The 21,406-nt window shown below is 36.7% G+C and overlaps 1 protein-coding gene and 1 long non-coding RNA gene across 5 annotated transcripts in view; one reads left to right on the top strand and one right to left on the bottom strand.

Annotated features, from left to right (window-relative positions):
- Window positions 1-448: 448 nt before the first annotated feature.
- On the top strand, window positions 449-8,565 carry LOC121857459. The gene is made up of 2 exons (XR_006087190.1): window positions 449-501; window positions 7,307-8,565. It is a non-coding gene; the product is annotated as an uncharacterized LOC121857459 (long non-coding RNA).
- Window positions 5,059-21,406, bottom strand: part of LOC121857428 (protein phosphatase PP2A 55 kDa regulatory subunit) — a 46,197-nt gene continuing 29,849 nt past the window's right edge. For all 4 annotated transcript variants that reach the window (XM_042353483.1, XM_042353497.1, XM_042353490.1 and 1 more), the window contains exons 3-11: window positions 20,765-20,862; window positions 15,519-15,684; window positions 15,152-15,264; window positions 14,812-14,982; window positions 13,769-13,940; window positions 11,695-11,864; window positions 10,253-10,468; window positions 9,467-9,647; window positions 5,059-6,230 (exon numbers count right to left, since the gene is read on the bottom strand). In XM_042353483.1, the coding sequence (XP_042209417.1) occupies window positions 9,495-9,647; window positions 10,253-10,468; window positions 11,695-11,864; window positions 13,769-13,940; window positions 14,812-14,982; window positions 15,152-15,264; window positions 15,519-15,684; window positions 20,765-20,862 (1,259 nt within the window). In that variant the 3' untranslated portion in view covers window positions 5,059-6,230; window positions 9,467-9,494. The remainder of the gene's footprint in view (window positions 6,231-9,466; window positions 9,648-10,252; window positions 10,469-11,694; window positions 11,865-13,768; window positions 13,941-14,811; window positions 14,983-15,151; window positions 15,265-15,518; window positions 15,685-20,764; window positions 20,863-21,406) is intronic.

Here is a 21,406-nt window from a genome sequence, read left to right on the forward strand (position 1 = left end):
TTATTACAACATACTGAATTATACATGCACAGTGGTAAATAAAAACAACACAAATGTTCACCATATATATAAGAAGGACTCAGGAAAACTTTCCAACAAGATGAAAATTCCAGTCATGGCTAAAGAAATTCACATGCCCACTATATAGAAATTTTTAGAAGGCACTGATATATTTATTTAACCAAACTACAGTGTATTAGACAAACCTATTTATATTTATTTAGATAATAAATGGTTTCAAACTAATTAAAACTGCTTACAGACTCTGGTATGAACATATCATTGCACTATCATGTTTTGTGACTGTATGAGCAGTAACGAAAACAACTCACAATCATTTTACTCACCCATATTTTAAACTAAAGACAAAGACTGCAACCAACGTCCTACACTTTCAACCTCTAAACCAGTGAGCTGATTGATGTCTCCACTCCACCTTAAGAGTCCCCTTAGCCTCAAAGGAGATATGTGATGATGACCAGACGTGTTTATAATGATGTGGTGAGTGTTGTTTAATTGTTTTGTAGCTAGTAATATTGTAAGAATTTATTTTTGGCGATACATGTGGGTGTCCTGGCAAGAAGTGTATCCCATTGAACACTATGCTATAATACCGTACTCCCAGTCTTTGATATATCACATAGCGATGGGGTTTTCAGGAACCCAACCCCATCACCTGCATCTCAGTCACACCGTTAATGCACCAAAATTACCGTGTCTGTTTTGTAGTTGGGGTTACATTCCTAGTGGTTACTTTTATGACATTTTTCTCACAAATGGTATTGTACTTCTCTTTAAAACACAAAACTTGAACAAAGCCTTTTGGATTTAAGTTTTTTGGGAAAATGTCAGAGAGGGTTCAAAGCAATAAGAAGCTTTGAGGTTACTTTTTTTTTTAAGTGAAAAAGTCAGAAATTATGTTTATCTCAAGCATATGAGTTTAGTCTTATCTACAGCTTGTTCCCTCTTTTCAAAACACCTAACACATCCATTTTCACATTTAAACTAACATTCTTTGTCACAGGTCAGTTCTCTAGCCAGTTGGTCATTTCTTTTACACACTATTGGCAAGTGCTAGGCATGTATGGGCTCTGGAATGCACCAGTATTCGAGTCGTCTTAAAGAAGTGGTCATGACATTCTCTGGCAAGTTATTACAATAATCCACACTCTTACTGTCACATCATTCTCCAGCAGGATATTATAATGGTTTACAACTCTTACTCCAAAGTTAGCTCTTAAAAATTTTCTGTATCTGACTCCATTAACTTTAAGCTGTGATCTTTAGTGTAAGAAGACTTAAATATATTTTTAGTGCCTCATTTCTTAGAGAAGCATCATGTTTTTTTTCTCAAGATTTACTGTACTGTAATACCAAATGCAGCCAATGAAAACTTAAAGTTCCCCCTGCCCTCATTAGATATTAATATAGAACTGGTGCATCATCTACACCTATCAAATATAATTCACATCACCCCAAGTTCTATTGCTCCGCCTATCGCCAAGTCTAAACATCTGCAGTCCAGACTTGAAGAGTTTTAATGTTAAAATGGTTAGAAATGATTTCAGTGTTTCAGTGAGTAAAAGTGGGTTGCCACTGGTCAGTTGTTTAGCCAGTTTGTCCTTTGGTGTAGTAGACCATTAAGTGTTTCATTTCTTAGAGGAGCATTAAATAATTTTAATATTTCACTAAATATGTTTTTTAAGGTTTAATATCAAATGAACACAATTAATCACCTGATGAAAAACCTAACACGGTCAGCAACAACTACACAATTCACTTATGATTCACAACACCCTTAGTTCTACCGAGTCTGAACTTCAGTCCATGAAGCAGCTGTTCACTCTCAAGGCGAGTTAAAATTTGTTAAAATGTGTTCCACTCTCACATTATATCGATGGTCTACTGTATTACATAAAATGCTGAATATTATAGTTAGTGAGTGATAGGAAGATAACTGTTACAGTACTGATACACTGAATAGTAAGGACACAAGTGGCAAGTATTGAGTAGAAACAAGGATGTTGTAAGTGTGTAGTGCAAGAGAAATGGCCTTAACCCTTAGGCCTCGGGTGACGTTCCAGAAAGTCCGACCAGCGCGCCCCGGGTGACGTTCTAGAACGTCCGCCTATTCCCGTTTTTGTTTTTTAAAGGTTGATTTTTTCTAGATTTATCTCCACTGGGGGGGCGGGGGGTGTTTACTGTCAGCACCACCCTAAACCGGGGCTTAAAGGTTAATACTGTAATGTGATTATTGATAATGACAAAACCAAGGACACTTGGAGAAAATACCAAGTTTGATTATTAAAATGAGCAGTATGATTGGGACAGGCAGCAGAAACAATTCAGGGACCATGCCCAAGTTGTTGCAAGAAAATGAAGAAATAAATTGATTAATAAAATGAAGAATGGAAAGGCAACTGAAAGATATGGAATAATCTCAGAAATGCTGAAAGCATCAGACAATAAAGGGGTGACAATGGTGACCAAATTGACTATTACAATCATGAAGGAATGTACCGTTTCAGAAAATTGGTGGGAAAGTGTGGTCATGAATACTTACAAGAGTAAAGGTGATGCACTTGTATGTGGGAATTATAGGAGCCTGAAGCTGTTAGATCAGGCTATAAAAGTTTTAAGTTCAGGCCCAGTAGGGGGACCCCAAAAGCAATATTTTTGGCCAGGCAGTTACAAGAGCAATATATCTAGGGAAGGAAAGTTATCTCATATTTATAGATTTAAAGAGGGTATTTGACATGGTATCAAGTGAAGTAGTAAAGTGGGCAATGTGAAAGCTAAGGGTCATGTTTGGGTGGTTACTGCATTATTAAGGGCTCAAAAATGGTGGAGAGTAAAATTTGTGAGGACTTTTGAAGTGAAACTAGGAGTTTACCAGGTGTCTGTCTTGAGCCCCTTTTTGTTTATCTCATGGTGTTAGAGGTAATATCATGGGACTTGAGGACTGGTCTGTCCTGAGAGTTGTACCCTGATGACTCTGGGCTGATAGCAACATAATACAGTATTGAAGAGGCAGTGGGGAAATTTAAGAAATGTAAGGATGTAATAGATTCACCTCAGGGAGTTGACTGCCTTGCCTTTGCTTCAACATGCCTAATGGCAACTGGGCTACCAAAAGCTGTGCACATCCCCTGGTCTCTGCATTTTTTAGGGCTGGCACCCTGGGTTTGCAGTGGTGAATGGGAGGAGGGGGCATACCCAGTCTGATTTTACCCTACAGCTGGCATCAGGTAATCACAGCTAACCTACACAAGTGTGGAAAATAGCTGTAAAACGTTGATGACAATGAGTGAATGTGGCAAAAAACAAATGACAGGTGTAGGTGAGGGACACCTTGGTGGAAAATGGCCATGTGCTGTCTAAGAACAGTGTTGACAGCAATTCAATAATGTGCAGTGAGAGTGGAAGGAGGGTACACAAGAGGTGCAGTGGAGATGGTAGACTGCAGGATGTTGCTGGCCTTAGCAAGGCTAAGAGAAACTTAACATTGGGGATATATCCCTGGACTGTGTCGATGAGTTTTGTTACTAACATGATCAGTGCTGTAGGAAGTTTAGGGGGTGGCTGTTTTTATTGATGGTAAGAGGACCTTACCTACACATGAAAGGAATGATCCTTAAGTAGTGTTTTAAAGAATACCAGTTTTGAAACGAGAGAGAGAGAGAGAAAAGTAAAATTTTTACTCGTAGGTTGACTTTTTGGGGTTGTAAAATTTTTCTTTAACGAAAGTCAAGAGGATCTTTGAGTTTAAATTGGGAGAGACCGTGAGAGAGAAAAAAGATCCAAGATTTACAGATTGAGAATAGTGGGCAATTGGAAGTTTGTGAAATTAATTCATCAGTTAACAAGACTACTTACATCTATCCTTGATATTCACTGATTTGGGTAACACAGTACCCTCAATAAATTGACCCAATATTTCGTTATCACGGGTCAGCGACATTACCTACATTGCACTGGTTCTCGGGTTTCTTATTGTTTGTGACGGTTTTCTTGATCGGTTGTGCCTGCTTGACTGTTTTTGACAGATTTTTTCGGACATTTATTACATCGTTGCATCATGCCACCAGTGCAGAAAGAGAAGACTCCCCCAGACCCCAGTAAATACCATAAGAAGTGTTATTTACTTCAAGATAAGATTGATATGATAAAGAAAATCTGAGACGAGCAGCTTTGCTCAGTCGGCCATGAGTATGGCATCGAGTCCACCATTCATTCAGTGTATAAGAAGACATTATGAATACATACCGAGCATCCCCAAGGTCTGTCAACCATATTGGTGAGAATTCAGAAGGATGTTTTTGTTGTGCCTATGAGAAAGCTATTTTCATAGGGGGATGGGGGGCAGCAGCTTGGGGTCTTGAGACAAATCCCTATTTTTCCCACGACTTAATTATCGTGGAGTTGTTTATCATGGTACCTTTCTGGTCCTTAACCCCAGCGAATATAGAGGATAGATGTACCAGAATTTTACATTTTTTGATCCAAGGATCCACAATCAGCAGATCGAGAAGTATTGATTTTAAAGATAAATAAATAAAAATTTAATGAAATTGGAAACCACAGTTCAGCAGTTTGATTCCAACAGCAAGTGTAAAAATTTATTTATGGCTTATAACAGTTAATTAAATTAAATTATGCATAAAACTCATACTGTCTGGGATTAACAGCCTAAAAACTCCACAAGGATTTTTCTTGGAAATTATTACTAAATAGTTTGACTATAATAGTAGAAGGATAGAATGATATTCAAAACTTACAACACACTGTTTCAAGGGTCATTAGTAGGACTGATTATGCAAAACATATTTCACATTTTCTGACCCAGGATATTTGATGTGGCTACATTTTGAAAATCTCAGAGAAGCATCGACTTATTTTCCCAACAAATTTTAAAATTACAGTTTAGTAGTTCAACTGTACAGCTGTGAATACAAAGCTGTTCAAATATGTCCATTATGAATTGTCCATGGAAAAATTAAGTACAGTAATCCCATTTGGTATATGCAATTCTTAATTCTGATTTTATAAAAACACAGCTTGCCTATTGAAATATAATTTATTACACTGAACTAATTAAAAAAGTATACAGCAGTTTGAGACCATTAACACTTGAAATAATCACTTTCAAAAAATTTTCTGAATCTCAAAATGGAAAAAAAGAAAGAAAGAAAGGCTAGGTGAAGGGGGACCTTTGTGCGGCTGTGCCACACACTAGACATTTACGTCAAGAATACCCATCGTGAACCTTGAGAACATTCAATTAAGCCCCATTTTCTAGTTAAGAAAATAGTCTTACTGAAACGCACCAACGAAAGCTCAAAATTGGTAATCATGTCGCATTTTCTGGCAGCTGGAAGTGGTCTTGTAGAAGCGATGAGCACATCAACTTAATCCTGTGAAACATTCATGCTACTTACTCGGTAACTGGGATTACAGGGCATGGTAGCACTGAAGCCTCATGGCAGTTATAGTTGGTTCTAAGATCATACTTTTCAAGCAGCAGAAACTCAGTCACATCATTCCCTGAGGTTAGCACTGTCATGCCCCATTCCCTTAGTTATTCGTGTCACCGGTCACAGCTCGATTTGGCAACAAGACGCATTCAAATTCATCAGAAAGCCAGGCATCAGAGAAAGAAATTTGGGCTCTGCAGTCCATATTTTTAATTTTAAGCCACTAATCTATTGATAATAACATGGCAAACTCCTATCCATTCATCACTGGATTCACCTAGTCAGCCATTATTTCTTAAATTATGTTTTAATAGCCTTGAGAGAAGGCAACTAATGTCAACACTTCTCAACAGATGATCTGAGGGTGAAACACAGATAAATGATCACAAGGGTAGGGCACCCCACATGGTTTTCCAGAAATCACATATTATCCAGGAATCAGCTGCTGGGAAGGCTGCTGGACATGTCCTATGGGATGGCAGCACTGATGAGTGGGCGCAACAGCCCTGGGCGATTTGGTTACCACTGGCTCATGGCACTTGGGACCACCATCGACTTGGAAACAACCCAACACACAGGAGCCACAATGTGATCTGGGGGATGCCAAGATAAAGTGGCCAGCATGAGTTGTGTGGCTTCAAGCAGCAGATGTTAACTTATTGGACAGGTCATACAAGAGGTGCAGAGGCCACACTTGAGGAACCTTCCTTCTACACCACCAAGTAACGCTGCCCAAACATCCACCAACTGGAGGGCCTGAAAAAGATTAAATAAATTTTGGCCCCTAAGTCGGTTATTGCATTGCATTGCATGCATAGTTTAGCAAGACTAAAAATATGAGGTATTGTCCAACCATGAATGCTTTGGTTTTTTCACACCATAAATTTATAGATGATTTCAAACAGTTTACTGTACAAATAGACCCACCTCTCCTTCCAACATGGAATTCAGATAGTTAAAAATGTGTTTTACTCTTAATTCTAAATTAACCATGCCTGGGTTGGTTGTGAATGAATGTAAGTCATAAACATTATGATATTTAAAGACTCACGCGACCTAAACAGTAAAGGGTTGTTTTTCAAACAAACTGCTGTTAAAAGTTGTTTGAAAAGAAAATGATTATTCATTAACTCTTAAACTTATCTCTGTCAATTGAAGCTGCACATTTCACTGCAAACCATATAAATTGGCATTTTAAGCTTTGTGCCACAATTTAAAGTCCATGCAGTATGATGTCACTCCAGGTGATGCACTGTGGTCAGCTGGGTGGCACCAAGAGGGTAGTTTCTTCCCATCTCAGTCAGTGCTTTGTTTTACAACATGGAAGACACTTACCTGTCAACCACTAACAGTACTGGTACCAAGCCTAAGCACCCCATCAAAATGGGAAAAAATTATAATATGATGTCTCACTATGGTTTTGAGAATGTTTCAGGGAATTTACCATAAAAAATCTCATAGTAGCATATAAAAGTGCATAAACTTAGATTGAAGAAAAGTCCATCAATACACCCTCACAAATACGCACCCAACAACACCACCCACATACCCTGATACACAAGTGTGTGACTGCGTGGTGACGAGTTAAAGATCAGCTGTTGAGGAGCGCTTGCCAACACTCCTTTGCACTCCACCTCTCTAATTACCTACACCTTTCTACTCTCACTCCATATCTTAAAATGTTATGTAAAATGTTGAAGGGATAACAACATTGCTCATTTATATTGTCCTTACACTGCAGGTGAAGTGTTACCAAAGAAATGGATAGACACTCACCACCACCCCCATAATCACCACTACTTCTATTATCACCACCTAAATCATAATTTCAGTGATGCAGAGATGGATCAGCTTCAGCCAGAACAGAGCTGTATGATATCTACTCCCACGGACTGTGTCTCACACTCGTTCATCAAACGACTGTCATTCCCGATACAATACTGTTTATTTGTTATTCAGTTATTAGTAAAAATACGTTACTGTAATAATCTGTCTTTATTAGTACCTGTACCCTTCACATATGTCATCAGGAATACATCTCCATAAATGCAATGGTATACCTGTACATTAAAAAATAATTTATTTGTTTAAAATATATTACTTATTTATTATTAAAAAACACTGTATACTGTATTATCTTTAATGGGGAAACTGTACAGTGATCTAATCAGATTTGATATAGGCCTAACATGAGCTTATAGGTACGAGATGACACTTGATGGGGAAGGGGTAGACTGGCCAGTGACCATTGTCACGATTGCAATTTTTTTTACTTGTTAATTATTATACTGTACAGTATTCTTGTATGATCAGCCTATTATGGTTTATGTTTCATCATAAATAATATAACATACAGTATTAATTGGAAGAGAATACAAAATATAATTTGTCTTCAAATAAAATAAATCTGAATCAGAAGGTAATCTCTTCACTGTCAGCGGTACGGGTGGGGATATTTGTTGCTGTGTTCATGTTTGTGTTTACGTATTCTCATATGATCAGCCCCTTGTGGTGTATGTTTCATCATTAATAATATCTTAAATAAATGAAAAAACATGAAATATAATTTGCAATTTGACTTAAAAATAATGAAGACTGATTGACTAGGCCAGATGTACGTATGTGTGAGTGACATAATGTGCGCTCTATTTCTGCTCTCTTCCCAGGAGGATTCCATATTGTTTGAATTATTTTACATAAAATATTACCATTTTTCTGTGACTGAATGTGTTAAAACATATAGTTAACCAACCACAGTGCAGCATAATGGGCGAGTCCATTCTAAGAGTGAAGGAATAAACTGCTCACTAACAGGTTTTTAGGGGGAAAGAGGCCAGGGATTGCTTGTTGGCGGAAATTTCAAATGACTGCGCGTGCCAGGAATTTCAAACAACAAATATTTAAGGGTTTGGACAAATGCTTCTTGTCCTGAAAGGGTCCCGACAACCCGAAATACAGACTTTCGAGGGTTTACTGTATTAACATTTCTATTAGGTAAATTTTAAAATTTAATGACCTAATTTTTTTATGCACAGAAGAAGTTGCCAGAGAATTGTATTGTCATTGCTCTGATGAATCTACATCTATAAAAATACCTTGTTTTTTCACTAACCTCTATAGTTGCTACATCCCACAAGCTGCCAAAATTTTAGCACCAATCTTCAAGTGCTTGCCAAGTGACGCATTTACAGACTGCCCCATAATCCTAGCCATGCCTCAGTACACACACACACACAGTTAATTGTCAAAGAGGAAGTATATACAGTCAGTCCTCGACTTACGATGGGATTAGGGACTGACAACCAGGTCGTAAGTCGAAAATAATGCATGGAAAATCTAAAATGGGTGTCTTTTTCTTCTCAGCACCACGAGAACTCTCACTTTTACGCTTGCCAGCCATTTTAAAGGGAATTACAAAAAAAAAAAAAAACAATTTGTCAGTACACAGCGCGATCACTAATGTCGGGACACGAAAATACGTAATTTGAAAAATATATACGACTGCGGCAGTCGTATGTCCGGGTGGTCGTAAGTCGAGTAGGTCCTGTATTATGTTCGTCTTCATCTCCTAGTGATCCAGAGTCATCCACTTCATGTGGTACAAAAGGTGAGCAAATGAAATTGAGTATCAAGACGTGTCAAACTATAGTAAAAGGGAAGGTGCTAGTGAATAAGTCTGCTACCTCACCCATGTTTACAAACCCATTGCTACACCAAAGCAACCCCCCCTCCTTTTGCAACCCTACATACTTCAGTTTCCCAGAGCCTACACAAAAACAACTTTCAGCCCTTCACCATGGCCTAGCCAAATTAATTTCCGGTAAATTATTTATTATTTTATTTCCCATTGTCTACATACTGTACATATCTTTATTTCTACAAGATAACATTTTTTTTAAGAATTTTTTTTAAATTGTGCATACACTGCATGACAAATTTACTCCAAGCTGCAGCAGTATTCTATAATCGAGAATGAAAATACAGGCACTTACCTAAGCTCTAGTCATCAAAGGAGGATCGCTAAAATTTGTCTTGGAATATGTAAAGGTTGTTAGTTGCAGCAACAGCTATGATATTTTCATGTGGATGCCAAGCTGTGTGGAGAATCTTCTTATTGAAATCAAGGCAGTCTACACTTATCTCATCCTTCTTTCTCTTGCCGGCAGTGCACACCTGCAAAATAATTATCATTCAGTGAACCTACAATTTCTGAATATGCCTTATCTATGCTGACACTATCATGATTACAGTGTCCTTGCAGTGCTAATTCCTTTTCAGAACACATTAACCTCTGCAGCATTTTTTGGTCAAGTTTGCAACCTCACTCAAAATTACCTGTTTAAGAATTGCTACTAAATGTATGACTTTGCAAGGGCAGATCCAAAAATATTGGGGGGGGGGGACATGGTGAGCGCAGTGAATCCACCCAAGCTTGGGGAGGAGGAGGGGTCTAAGCAACCAGAATTTTTTTTCATTCTGACCACCAATATCATAGGCATTTTGAAGCCATGTGTACTTGACATTAGGAAATATTGAAGTAAATAATAATTACTTTTTACTATACAAAAATGCCTGAATACAATACTACATTAAAGAAAAGTATTGGGGGGTGGGGGGGTCTAGACCCACAAGGACCCCCATCCCCCAGATCCACCCCTGCCTGGGGTTTGCACAATAGTGAAGAACATTCCATGATGCATAAAAATATTACTTACTGTATATCATTAGCATTATTATAAATGCTATAGTGTTTTTCTGCTGGTGAATATCTAACTTACCTTTCTTGGTTTTAGTAAATATCTAGGCTTAGCAGTTTCCCTCGAGGCCTCTAGTGTGACATCACGCTTGGATGTTCTATCAAACATGCGGAAGAAGTTGTTATATGAACCAGTCATGATGGCAGAGTCATTTCCGCTCCAACAGCATTCAAATTTGTCAAATATACAATCATTCTCATAGAGCGAGCACAGCTTCGAGCGAAGATATTCGTGCACCTGTAATAGAAGATAATTTATTAATTCTGAATTTGTACATCATCCTGAATTTCTCACATGAAACAACATGGCACTCAGTGGCTTGAATGAAGAGAAAATATACTTCTCCCACCATTTGCTATCATCCATTCTCTTAAATGTTGCAATAATGGTGTTCCCCTTCCACAACACACCTCTTAAGATTCCCACCCAGTTAACCTACTACTTCACACAACCTAGTATCAACTATCAGAGGCATGTCTACCTCAAACAGCATTGGGCATAATACTCGTTAAGATACCAAATACAGTAAGTAGGTGGGTTTTAATCACACATGGCAGCATTGAAAAAGTTTTTATGTAGAGTATTCTATTGCCAGCTCTTGATCAGGTTCATATAAATACCAACTCTGTGCAAGAATTTATCTATCTTGACACTTCTTCCACTCTTGCATTGAACGAATCAAGAGGTAGACAGTAATATGAAAAGTCAAGATAATAAGAACCCTAATAAAAAAAAAATTACTTACCAAGTCATTCACACACACACATTACTTCTATACAGTCTCTCCTCGACTTACGACAACCTGGACATGCAACGGCCATATAAAATATTTTTCACATTACGTACTTTCGAGTCCTGACGTTAGTGGTCGTGCTGTGTACTGACAAAATTTGTTTGTAATTTCCTTTAAAATGGCTGGCAAGCGTAAAAGTGAGAGTTCTCGTGGTGCTGAGAAGAAAGACACCCATTTTAGAATTTCTATGTACAGCTCCTCCCCGACTTATGACCTACTCGACTTACGACCACCTCAGTCGTACCAAAATTTTGTCAAATTACGTATTTTTGAGTCCCGAAGTCAGTGATTGCGCTGTGTACTAAAAAAAAATTTTTGTTTGTAATTCACTTTAAAATGGCCAGCAAGCTTAAAAGTGAGAATTTTGTGATGCTGAGAAGAAAAAGAGACACCCATTTTAGATTTTCTATGTATTATTTAAGCATTTTCGACTTACAACCTGGATTTGGGTCCCTAACCCCATCGTAAGTCAGGGAGGAGCTGTATTATTTTTGCCTTTTCGACTTACTACCTGGTCGTCGGGACGGAACCCCGTCGTAAGTCGAGGAGAGACTATTTCCACACTTCAATATCACTGTCCTCATTCTTTTCTTATAATGTATACCCTAAAATTATTGTTTTCTCTAATGTTTAAGAACTGAAGCATTTCAACATATACATGTCATATTACCGGGTAAGTTTCTATAGGCTTGGTCTCCATGTGTAGATCCCATACTTTGACAGAGAGATAGTCCCGAGAAATCATGTAGCGACCACTGTTAGAGAATTTTACATCACTAATAGAGGAGATTATTTCACTGAAGAAGCTACGATTCGTGGGATCCTCAGGCTCCTCAAACACTGAAAATGTAACAAAGTATATTTAGTCATACTTGAATTTATGAAACAGAAGATACACATAATTAAGGTTGACAACAAGATTTGGAGTCGGTAACACAGCTACAAAAAGGTACAAAACCATTAGGGTCAGGGGTAGATGTTGGGAGACATTTTAAATGCATTTTCCTGAGAGGTAGACTTTCCTAATATCAATTCTACAATTACTACAGTAAAATAAAATATAAAAGTTTTCCAGCAGCTAACAATTTCTAATAACATTAAGTCCATAACCTTAACTCAATAGCATGTACTTACAGCTTAAGATATATACCCGGTAATTTACTTGAACTGATCATTCTTATTCATTATTTCTCTCAACTCTGGAAATTGCTGTGACCTTAATCTCTGGACAGTGTACTATGTGCAGTGGTTCTCAGCTGGTTGATACATGTTGTGGAGTTTTATACATCTTGTTTTAGATGTCAGATGATACACAAGGCGGTGAAGAGACATAGCACTGGTACACAGCTTAAAAAAGTTGGGAACCGTTGTACTAAGAGATAATGTTTCAACTGGGATAATACATGATAAACACTGAAATATTAGCAACAAAATTAAATATCATTGTAACTTCTCCAAATTTACATTTACATTTGTGAAGTTTAATATCAATGAAAAGTACAGTGGCCAAGAAGCTACAAACATCTCCTTTGAAGAGAACTGGTATAGATTGAAAGTCATCATAAGATGACATACTCCCCAGTTGCTGCTTATCAAACAGTCTGCCAAAGCTCCTTTCAGGAGAGCCATCTTGGCACCTGTGATTCAACAATCCATGTGCAGTCTAGTTCAAGATTCTTCAAACACTGCTGGAGGCAGCTGGCAACTCGAGGCAGTTTGTTTACTATAGTATGTAGTAAAAATTATGAATGAATGTAAAAGTGATAGGTGATTGGTTACTTAGTTCCCTGTTGCTTAATTAATGGTTGGGCTTTTACATTCCTTCATAATTTTTACTACATACTATAGTCAACAAACAGCCTCGAGTTGCCAGCTGTCTCCATCAGTGTTTGAAGAATCTTGAACGAGACTACACCACTGTAACAAGATTTCTAAAATTTCACTGAAAACTTTTGAGTAATTGATTTTACAAAATTATAATACACACACAAGTGCTTTATCCTCTTGGCTAAACCAGAAGATTAGAATGGAAAAATGACTGCTAACCCACACAAGCATGGAACATGACAGTAAAACTCATCAGTGATAACTCAACTTATTAATACAGTAGGCCCTCCAAATTCATGGGGGTTAGGTTCTCAAAATGGCCGCGAATCTCCAAATTCATGAATAACGTTTGCTGAACAGGGGCGGGGGGGTGTTGCTTGTATACAAAGAAATTTACGTTCCCTTTGTGTTTGCCCCTAGGACAATTATTTCATTTACCTGTATTGTATGTGTGCATACACACGCACACACAAAACACATACAAATAAATAATGATGGGATAATACTGTCACAAATAATCAGAAACAAATTTATTAAAAATTTGAGTCTACCCTCAAGTCCGTGTTTTATTACTTTATTAATAAAGCTCGGACTTGAGGGTAGACTGTCACATTTGTAATAAATTTGTTTCTGATTACTTGTGAGAGGGTTTTTCCATTATTATTTATTTGTACAGTATGTGTTTTGTGTCTACCCACACACACATACTTACAATACAGGTAAAGGAAATTACTGTCTCGAGAACGAATGGCTCCCTGTCCCAGCCGCAAAATGCCGGCAACTTTAAAACTACCAGCAGAAATTTTTGGGTACATCCAGGTTGCCATCCACAAATAATAGAGAACCGCAAAATAAAAATCCGCAAATTTGCCCCCCATACTATTAAAGTTAAACTAAAGTAAACCAAAAATACTTACACTTAGAGTGACTATCACAGAGGGCAGCTTGCCGCATGTCACACAACCGAATGGTTCCCTTACTGCTGGAGTAAACAAACACATTGCAATCATGTGGGTGGAACTCAGCTGCAGTAATCACTTCCGTCAGCTCTTCCATGTTTGTTGGCTTGATGTCTACGATGTTGAAGGACTGTAACAGTAACCATATGCTACTTACAAAATCTTGGTTGAGTAAAGCTAAGTAGAATTTCTAATCTAGTTTTAAATAAGAGAGATTAGAGGGATACTAAAAGGCTGGGGTTCCTCCGCCCAACAAGGGTGCAGAGAACACACACATTGAATTAAAAGTTTAAGACATGAGGTATGGTAACTGCCATTCTTTTGCTATATGGAAATAAAAGTGTGTATCCAGGAAAAATAGATGGCAATTAAGCTACTTTAAAAATAAGAAGCTGCTATGTACTATGGCTCACTACTATCTTAATTATTGATGTGCTCAAAATAGCCATAAGATTTTTTTAACTAAACCTAACCTGGTCAGGACATCTGACCACAGCTGGATGAAATAAAGGCATCTTGTAGATCCAAATATGTTAGCTATTAAATTTGGGTAGCATTTTCGGTAGAAAGGACTCGAGACACGATAAAACAAAATGGCCAACCAAAGGAGTCTGCTTTGGATAATCAGTTATTTAGGTAGACCTTGTCATTTTCCCTAAACCATTACAAATAAAATGTTCATGTATAATTTCCTTTTAAAATAATAAAGTTGATTGAATTCTTTTCTTTTCTAATTTACCTTTAATATCAATTAACTGTACTATATCCAGAGTAATTCTTTATTCATTCAAGTACAGTTTAAAGTGTATTAAACTAGATAAACCACACTTGGTTGAAAGGCAACACAGGATACGACTAAAAGCAAATGATAAAAATTTCCCAAATGAGAATAAAGGTTTCATAATCCTGGCTAACCCTGAGTTGTAACGAGAAATTTAGCACCAATGAGCAAGAATGCAGTAGACAAATTTGCAAGTTCATTATAATCTTTGATGACTCACCTGGTCAGTGACCTCCATGTGCCAAAGATTGATACGGAGGTCATCAGCTGACAAGTAGGTTTCCTGGTCTGAATTGATGGAAATTGAGTTGATGTGGTATGTATGTGCATTGGCAAAGATTCTCCTAGGTGAGGCTTCAACCATCAGTTCCATTGGCTTTAATACAGGCACCTAAAAAATAAAAAATAAATTCTAGAGAGGAGAAAACAACTATCTTTCATACAGCAGCAGCTTACACTAAAACAAATATACACAAAATTATTATTTTCTTAATTCTTTTTTGTTGTCAGAAAAGAGAAGAGAAAGAATTAAGAGAGCACATGGTCAGAAATTTTGTTACCCGTAAAGTCGTAAGTGAAGTTGGGTCCCTGATCTGGCCGGACTCATCACGCAGGTTGTAACCTTCAGCTCGTTTATCACGTTCTGACACCTTCCATAACTTTATTGTTTTATCTGTAAATAATGAAAAATTGCTAGTAACAAGTAAAAAAAAAGGGCAATGCATTATGATGCAGGATAAGTTAACATATATTTGATTACCCGGTACACACATAACATGATTCGAGAGAACAGATACAAACAGACACACTAGGTCAGTGATATAAGGTATAGACCTGTACTGTAGTTCCGAATTGAAAATAAACAGCCATGGCTACTTTTTAATATTAATGGTTCTATATCATAAGGAAACTTAACATGGTTCTTACCATTAGTAGAGAGTAAAAAGTGTGCAGGGTTTTTCCTCTTGAGCCATCTAATTTTGTTGATTTTTTCCTCAATTTCTAAAGATTTAAGATAGTCAAACTCTGGTTCATGACTCTGGAAGGTGCTGTAGACGTTGTACTCGCCTCGCCGAGGATGGCAGTTTTTCGACTGTTGATGAAGAAACAACACATCAGGGATGGAGTAAATACAAGAGTTCAGTTTTCGAATGCAAATGCGAATAACCTGTCCAGTACTTTTAATTTCTAAGAATACAAATAAACAGTGTCACTCCAAATACTTTATGAAAGTATTCATGAATACTATAGGTTAAATAACCAACTTCTTGTTACTTTAAAATTGAGTGATTGTGGTAATTATATCCCTGGCAACGCAACAGCTTAGGTCATATGTCGCCGAAATAAAAATAATGACAAAAGATTAAAATCAAATATTGCAAGGAAACACATAAGTAATGGTTCTATATGTACTGTACTATCATACACTACTGACAACTGTTTAGATGACATGTTTGATTTTCTGACCAACAGTATAATGGAGGGAAAAAAAATCCCAGTTTACTCAAAATTATAAACATAAAAGAAAAAAATTATTTAAAATGGTAATATGATTATCCATGCACAAGCACTCAGGCATTATCATCACTTGTAAGAGCTCAATGAAAGCCTCAGATGTTCTTTTAATTTTATGAATGAAGAAAGATAATTTAAATCCTACATACTTTCCCACTGACAGCGAGACAAACTGTTGTTGTAACTTCTAGAGAGGCTGCAGGGAGGCATTGATACTGCCATTTAGCGGTACCCGAGTTACGACTGTCCGACTTACGAACACTCGCACTTATGAAAGGGATCCCAATACATTCATCACAAAAACTTGCAATTAAAATCCCAAATTTTGCATTATTTTTCAATATTCTATATTATTTAACATGACTTTATTTACAGCATTTACATTATTTGTTATATATGGGATGATTTTGTTGTCTTGCATGGGCAGGGTTGTGCTTTAACCTAACCTAAACTATGGAAGTAACACTGTTCTGATTTATGAACAAATCGAGTTACAATCAGGGTCCAGGAATGTACGTATCCCTGTTCTAAGTCAGGTACACAAAACATTGTTTTCTTTCCACTTGCTAAAAAATAATGACTATGATATATATTATATTAAATTTTAATCAAATTTCAAATAGGAGTCAGAAATTGTTGTCCAAACACAATAACTTTAAGTTGTAATTTGGTATCATTTGGGCATACACAACACATGATACGAACTCGTCACCAGTAGCCTACTCACCACAGTGATGACTGTTGAGTTGCATGTTATTTACTAACAGTCTGTTTAAGTACAGTATTTAATTTCAATGTATGATACTGTATATAGCTTATTGGGTGACTTGGGTCACTGATAGTACATCAAAAGAAATTCAGCAGCCAAGTGTATGGTTATTTTTATAAATAAAACAATTATTATTCGTCAGATTATCCTACAAATACGAATACTTTGCCTGAGGATTCAAATAGGAATGTAAATACAGTACTGTACTTAGATTTCTAATAGTAATGAATATGAATACTCTGCAATGCTGTACAGTATTTGAATGCATTCAAATACCCCATCCATGCAACACATTAGTCTTCTTATTTGTAGCCTTAATAAAACAGTTTGTTAATGGTTCATAAACTTCACTACTTCCAATTTTCCTGACTTCTCCAGGACATTAAATAAATTCCCATGACCAAACAGCTGCGTGATATATCGATATCTGTTATCGCCACGCACAATGCCGGCCACATGGTAAGTGAAGAGACTGTTTACAACTCAGAATAGCTTACTAAGCAAGATGGAGCTGGTAGCAGCTGTGTGACCACCTGAGGGGCAGACAATCGCCTTCTACTGTAGAGGCAACATCTTGATTCTCGTCAGCCAACATCTTCCTGCAGGACATTATATTTGTTCTCGTTGGTCTAACCCTAGACCCCAAAACGTGAGTGTGAACTGTTGAATCCTCTGAGAACTCTAAATACCTTTAATAAGTGTATTTATGTACTGTATATTGATCATATTATTCAAACTGTGTCCTGACGTATCAGCAGTTGTTACATGCGAGTTATATTTAACAGGCTATGTTCTGTATATTGATCGTATTATTCAAACTGTGTCTCTTGATGTATCAGCAGTTGTTATATGTGTAATGTATTCAACAGGTTTTTACCAAATTCTACTCATCGGGTTAACGACGAGGGTCTTATTGTCCTGCACAGCCACAATTGCTCCTACGAGTGATTACAATATCACATTAAATAACAAAACAATTCACACATCTTCAACATTTTACAACCATTTCCAAGTTCCAGGCTGCCCATCTCTTGCATAATTTCTCACAGCCTCTCCCTATATCATTTGTGTCCTACCCACATCTCTCCTACCCTCTATATTCATGCTCTTGCATCTCTTGATCCAACTGTTCTCTCCATATGCCTGAATCATTTGAGTCTACCTCTACATTAAACTTTGCAATGACCCAGCATTACTGGCACAAAAGTGTCTTCGTCACTCCTAATATACTATGATGGAGAATCAGTAAAGCTGCTTCCCATTCCTTTGTGAGGTCTATTCTTCTAAGGAAAACATAATTGTAGTTGAATTACACTCATCTAAAATACAGTAAAGAATCTTACCACAAACTTTTGAGTGAAAGTAGCACAAAAGACAACATCCTATGTGGATAGAAACTTAATATGATTACATACAGTATCTAAGTTATGAAACAAAAAAGGTCAACCGAGCTTTCTGGTTCATTCTCAATAATGAAATCCCTTCCCCAATTTTTCAGTGTAATGTATTCAATGGTTTCATTCAATTAGGGCATATTAATATACCTGTTGCAAGAATAAGAAAAGCAATAAGCTTCCTTAACAAATGAAAACACCAAGACAATTTTTAAGATTGGATGAAGCCTACAATGAATGTGGTCATTATATTTTGAGGGTTAACTCAAAGTTGGTGGGATTACGAAACAGGCCAAAGATTTAACTGTAATTATTAGACATGGGGCTGAAGCTGGCTTCAGTTTCTGGATGTGGTTTTGGTTTTGAAACTATAGGCATGGCACCAGCTTCAAAGCCACAGGCCTGGCTTCAGATTTTCTTCTTTACACAGACACACTGACCATATTGTGAAGTTACAGCTAAGCTGATCCTTGACTTTTCTGTTTACACAATGATCTGACCCGTTGAAGTTCATGTGCATGCTACAGCCTCAGTGACATCCTAACTGATTCCCCCCTTCTATTGGTTTCTTCCTATAATGACATGACCTCTGCCTTCTCAGCCCAAGAAGCTGTTGGCTAACTAACTGTACAGTACTTTTGAAAATCTTTATGATGATTTGCTGCAATGCTTCTATGATTTGAGACCGTATATTACTTATTGTTCCTCCGTGATTTGAGACAGTATATTACTGTTTATATGTGATGTATATTTAGTACATTTTTTGCATTACTGATTTGTTTTGAGTAATGAATAAAATATATGAATGAATGAAGTAAATGAATAAAATGAATTACAATGAATAATGCATAAAACAAATGAATGAAATAAATGATAATAAATAATGACCTTATCAGTCCATAGGGAGCCAAAATGGGTGGGACAAAACCCCCAGTTAAAGTGAAAATTAGGACAAGAGCCTCTCAGTTTTTTATATTAATGTTTCTCAAGGCCAATAGACTCAGACTGTCCAGTGGCTATGTACAGTACAGGATGGTGATCTTTTTATAATCTTCATTTTTATGGCTGTGTTAATAAGTGTTCCTATATAATAGTTATAACATAGTTTTTTAATGCTAGTGTTACTGTACTCCTGTATAATACTATACTTATAATGTTCTCTTATTAAAATCTTATGATAAAATAACTAATATTTTACCTTTACTCAGATTTTTTACTATTACTTAGAATATCATCAGGATGACATTTTATATGGCTTCAGCTTCATGACTTTAAACAGCTGGCTGTGGATTTCTTCAGCTTTGTGACTTTACAATGGCATTTGCTCCAAAGCTGGAAGCTTGGCTTCAGCCCCAGTCTGGTCCTCATTGATCATCCCAACTCAGAGCTGGCTAGCCTGAAGACCCCACAAAGGATTCTCCAATGCGCTTTTAACCTATACAAGGGGGCCTCCGAAGAACAGTCACTTTAATCGAGAAGAATAAAGTCCATTAAAGTCATTCAGACACTCAAGAGGGTCAAGGATACCATTGCATGTAAATCATATAAGCTTCCAAGGTGAAATAACCTGTGTAATTAAAGTTAATTACTAGCATACATAATTTATAGAGCAATGCTACCATTTATTGTGTTTATGCATAAAATTATATTTATTTAAATCTTTCAATACTGTACCTGTACTTAGAAAAAATAAGAGACTCGTGTAGCCTTACAAGTGGAATTTCATGTACTATCAGGTACCTACTGAGGCACCACTTTTCAGTACTTTCAAGCAATTTCTCTGCTCATCTCAGATAATCACTTATCTTACTGATTAAACATGGTGGTTAAAAGACAAATAAGTATAATTTCTCTAGACAGGCACAAAACCTAGCATGATGCAGTCATTTTGTCAAACAAAACATTATAATACTGTAGCAACATGCCATAAACTGGTTAATCTCCACTATGTTGTTATCAATATTACAAACCCAAAAAGGAGAATGTGTGTGTGGTTTATTTCATATACTGTATCCTAAATGAATAGATGGGAGACCCTTCCAGTTTTTGTCTTGGGAATTTCTACAGTATTGAAAGTGACAAAACTACTTTCAAAAGGATACCACATTAACACTATATGTAAGATGGAGAAGTTATTCATTTATAGAGGAACTTGTATTTATATGTGTTTAAGAGTAATGTACCAGTTTATGTTCTTGTCAAGTTCAATGATTTTATTTTTTTCCCTGTAAATCTTGCTTGTTACCTGTGCAACAAAATGTCCAGTACAGTATATTGTGGTACCTGGGACAATGAAATGCAGATAATGGTACTAAATCAGAAGGGGAAGACAGGGGAGAGAATAAAGAACAAATTAAAGGAATATAAAGAAAAAAGGATTTACGAATGACTTTTAAAGGAAGTCTGACCTAGAAAACTGGACAAGAGAAAGCAAAGCTAATTTTCAGGCCCAATCTACAACAAACAACATTAATATAGAAAGATAAAAAACTCACCGAGGGATCACGCTGGAAGATGACAACTCTGCCACCTTTATCTCCAGTGGCCAGCAGGTCTCCATCGTGATTAAACTCCACACAAGAAATGATGTCCGCTGAAATATTTAACAGAAGAATAAGATATTTCTCTAATAAGTAGCCAAAAGTTTCAAGCACGATACAAACAGATTTTTCACGTAAAAACACAATAAATGAAAAAGTTAATATCCTTTTCAAAACCCAATTCTTAAAAACTATTTTATGAGTAAAGTATCACAAGCTCAAGAAAGTCCTGATGTTCACCAGTGGAAATTTTTTTTGTGCTACCACCAGCAAGTCAACATACAAATTGTATACCATAATTTCATACTACAGTACTGTACTGTCCGTTCATTTATGGTAATCATAATCCAGCCAGGGATTATAACAGATGGCAGGTGTAGTACTAACTTAACACAGCATTTGTCTAAGATTAATGCCATACTGTATCTTTTTTCTAATCATTCTTAAGTTACACCTTAACACACGTACTGTATTCAAATAGATTTATATCTTATAATATTTTCAAAACATTTTGACCTCTATGCTGAAGTTTTATTAGCTGACTTGAATGTTTTGAAAGTATCAATACAGTATCTATTAATTACAAAAGACTCCAAC

The sequence above is a fragment of the Homarus americanus genome, unplaced genomic scaffold (assembly GCF_018991925.1).
Source record: "Homarus americanus isolate GMGI-L3 unplaced genomic scaffold, GMGI_Hamer_2.0 scaffold54347, whole genome shotgun sequence".
NCBI classification, from domain to species: domain Eukaryota; kingdom Metazoa; phylum Arthropoda; class Malacostraca; order Decapoda; family Nephropidae; genus Homarus; species Homarus americanus.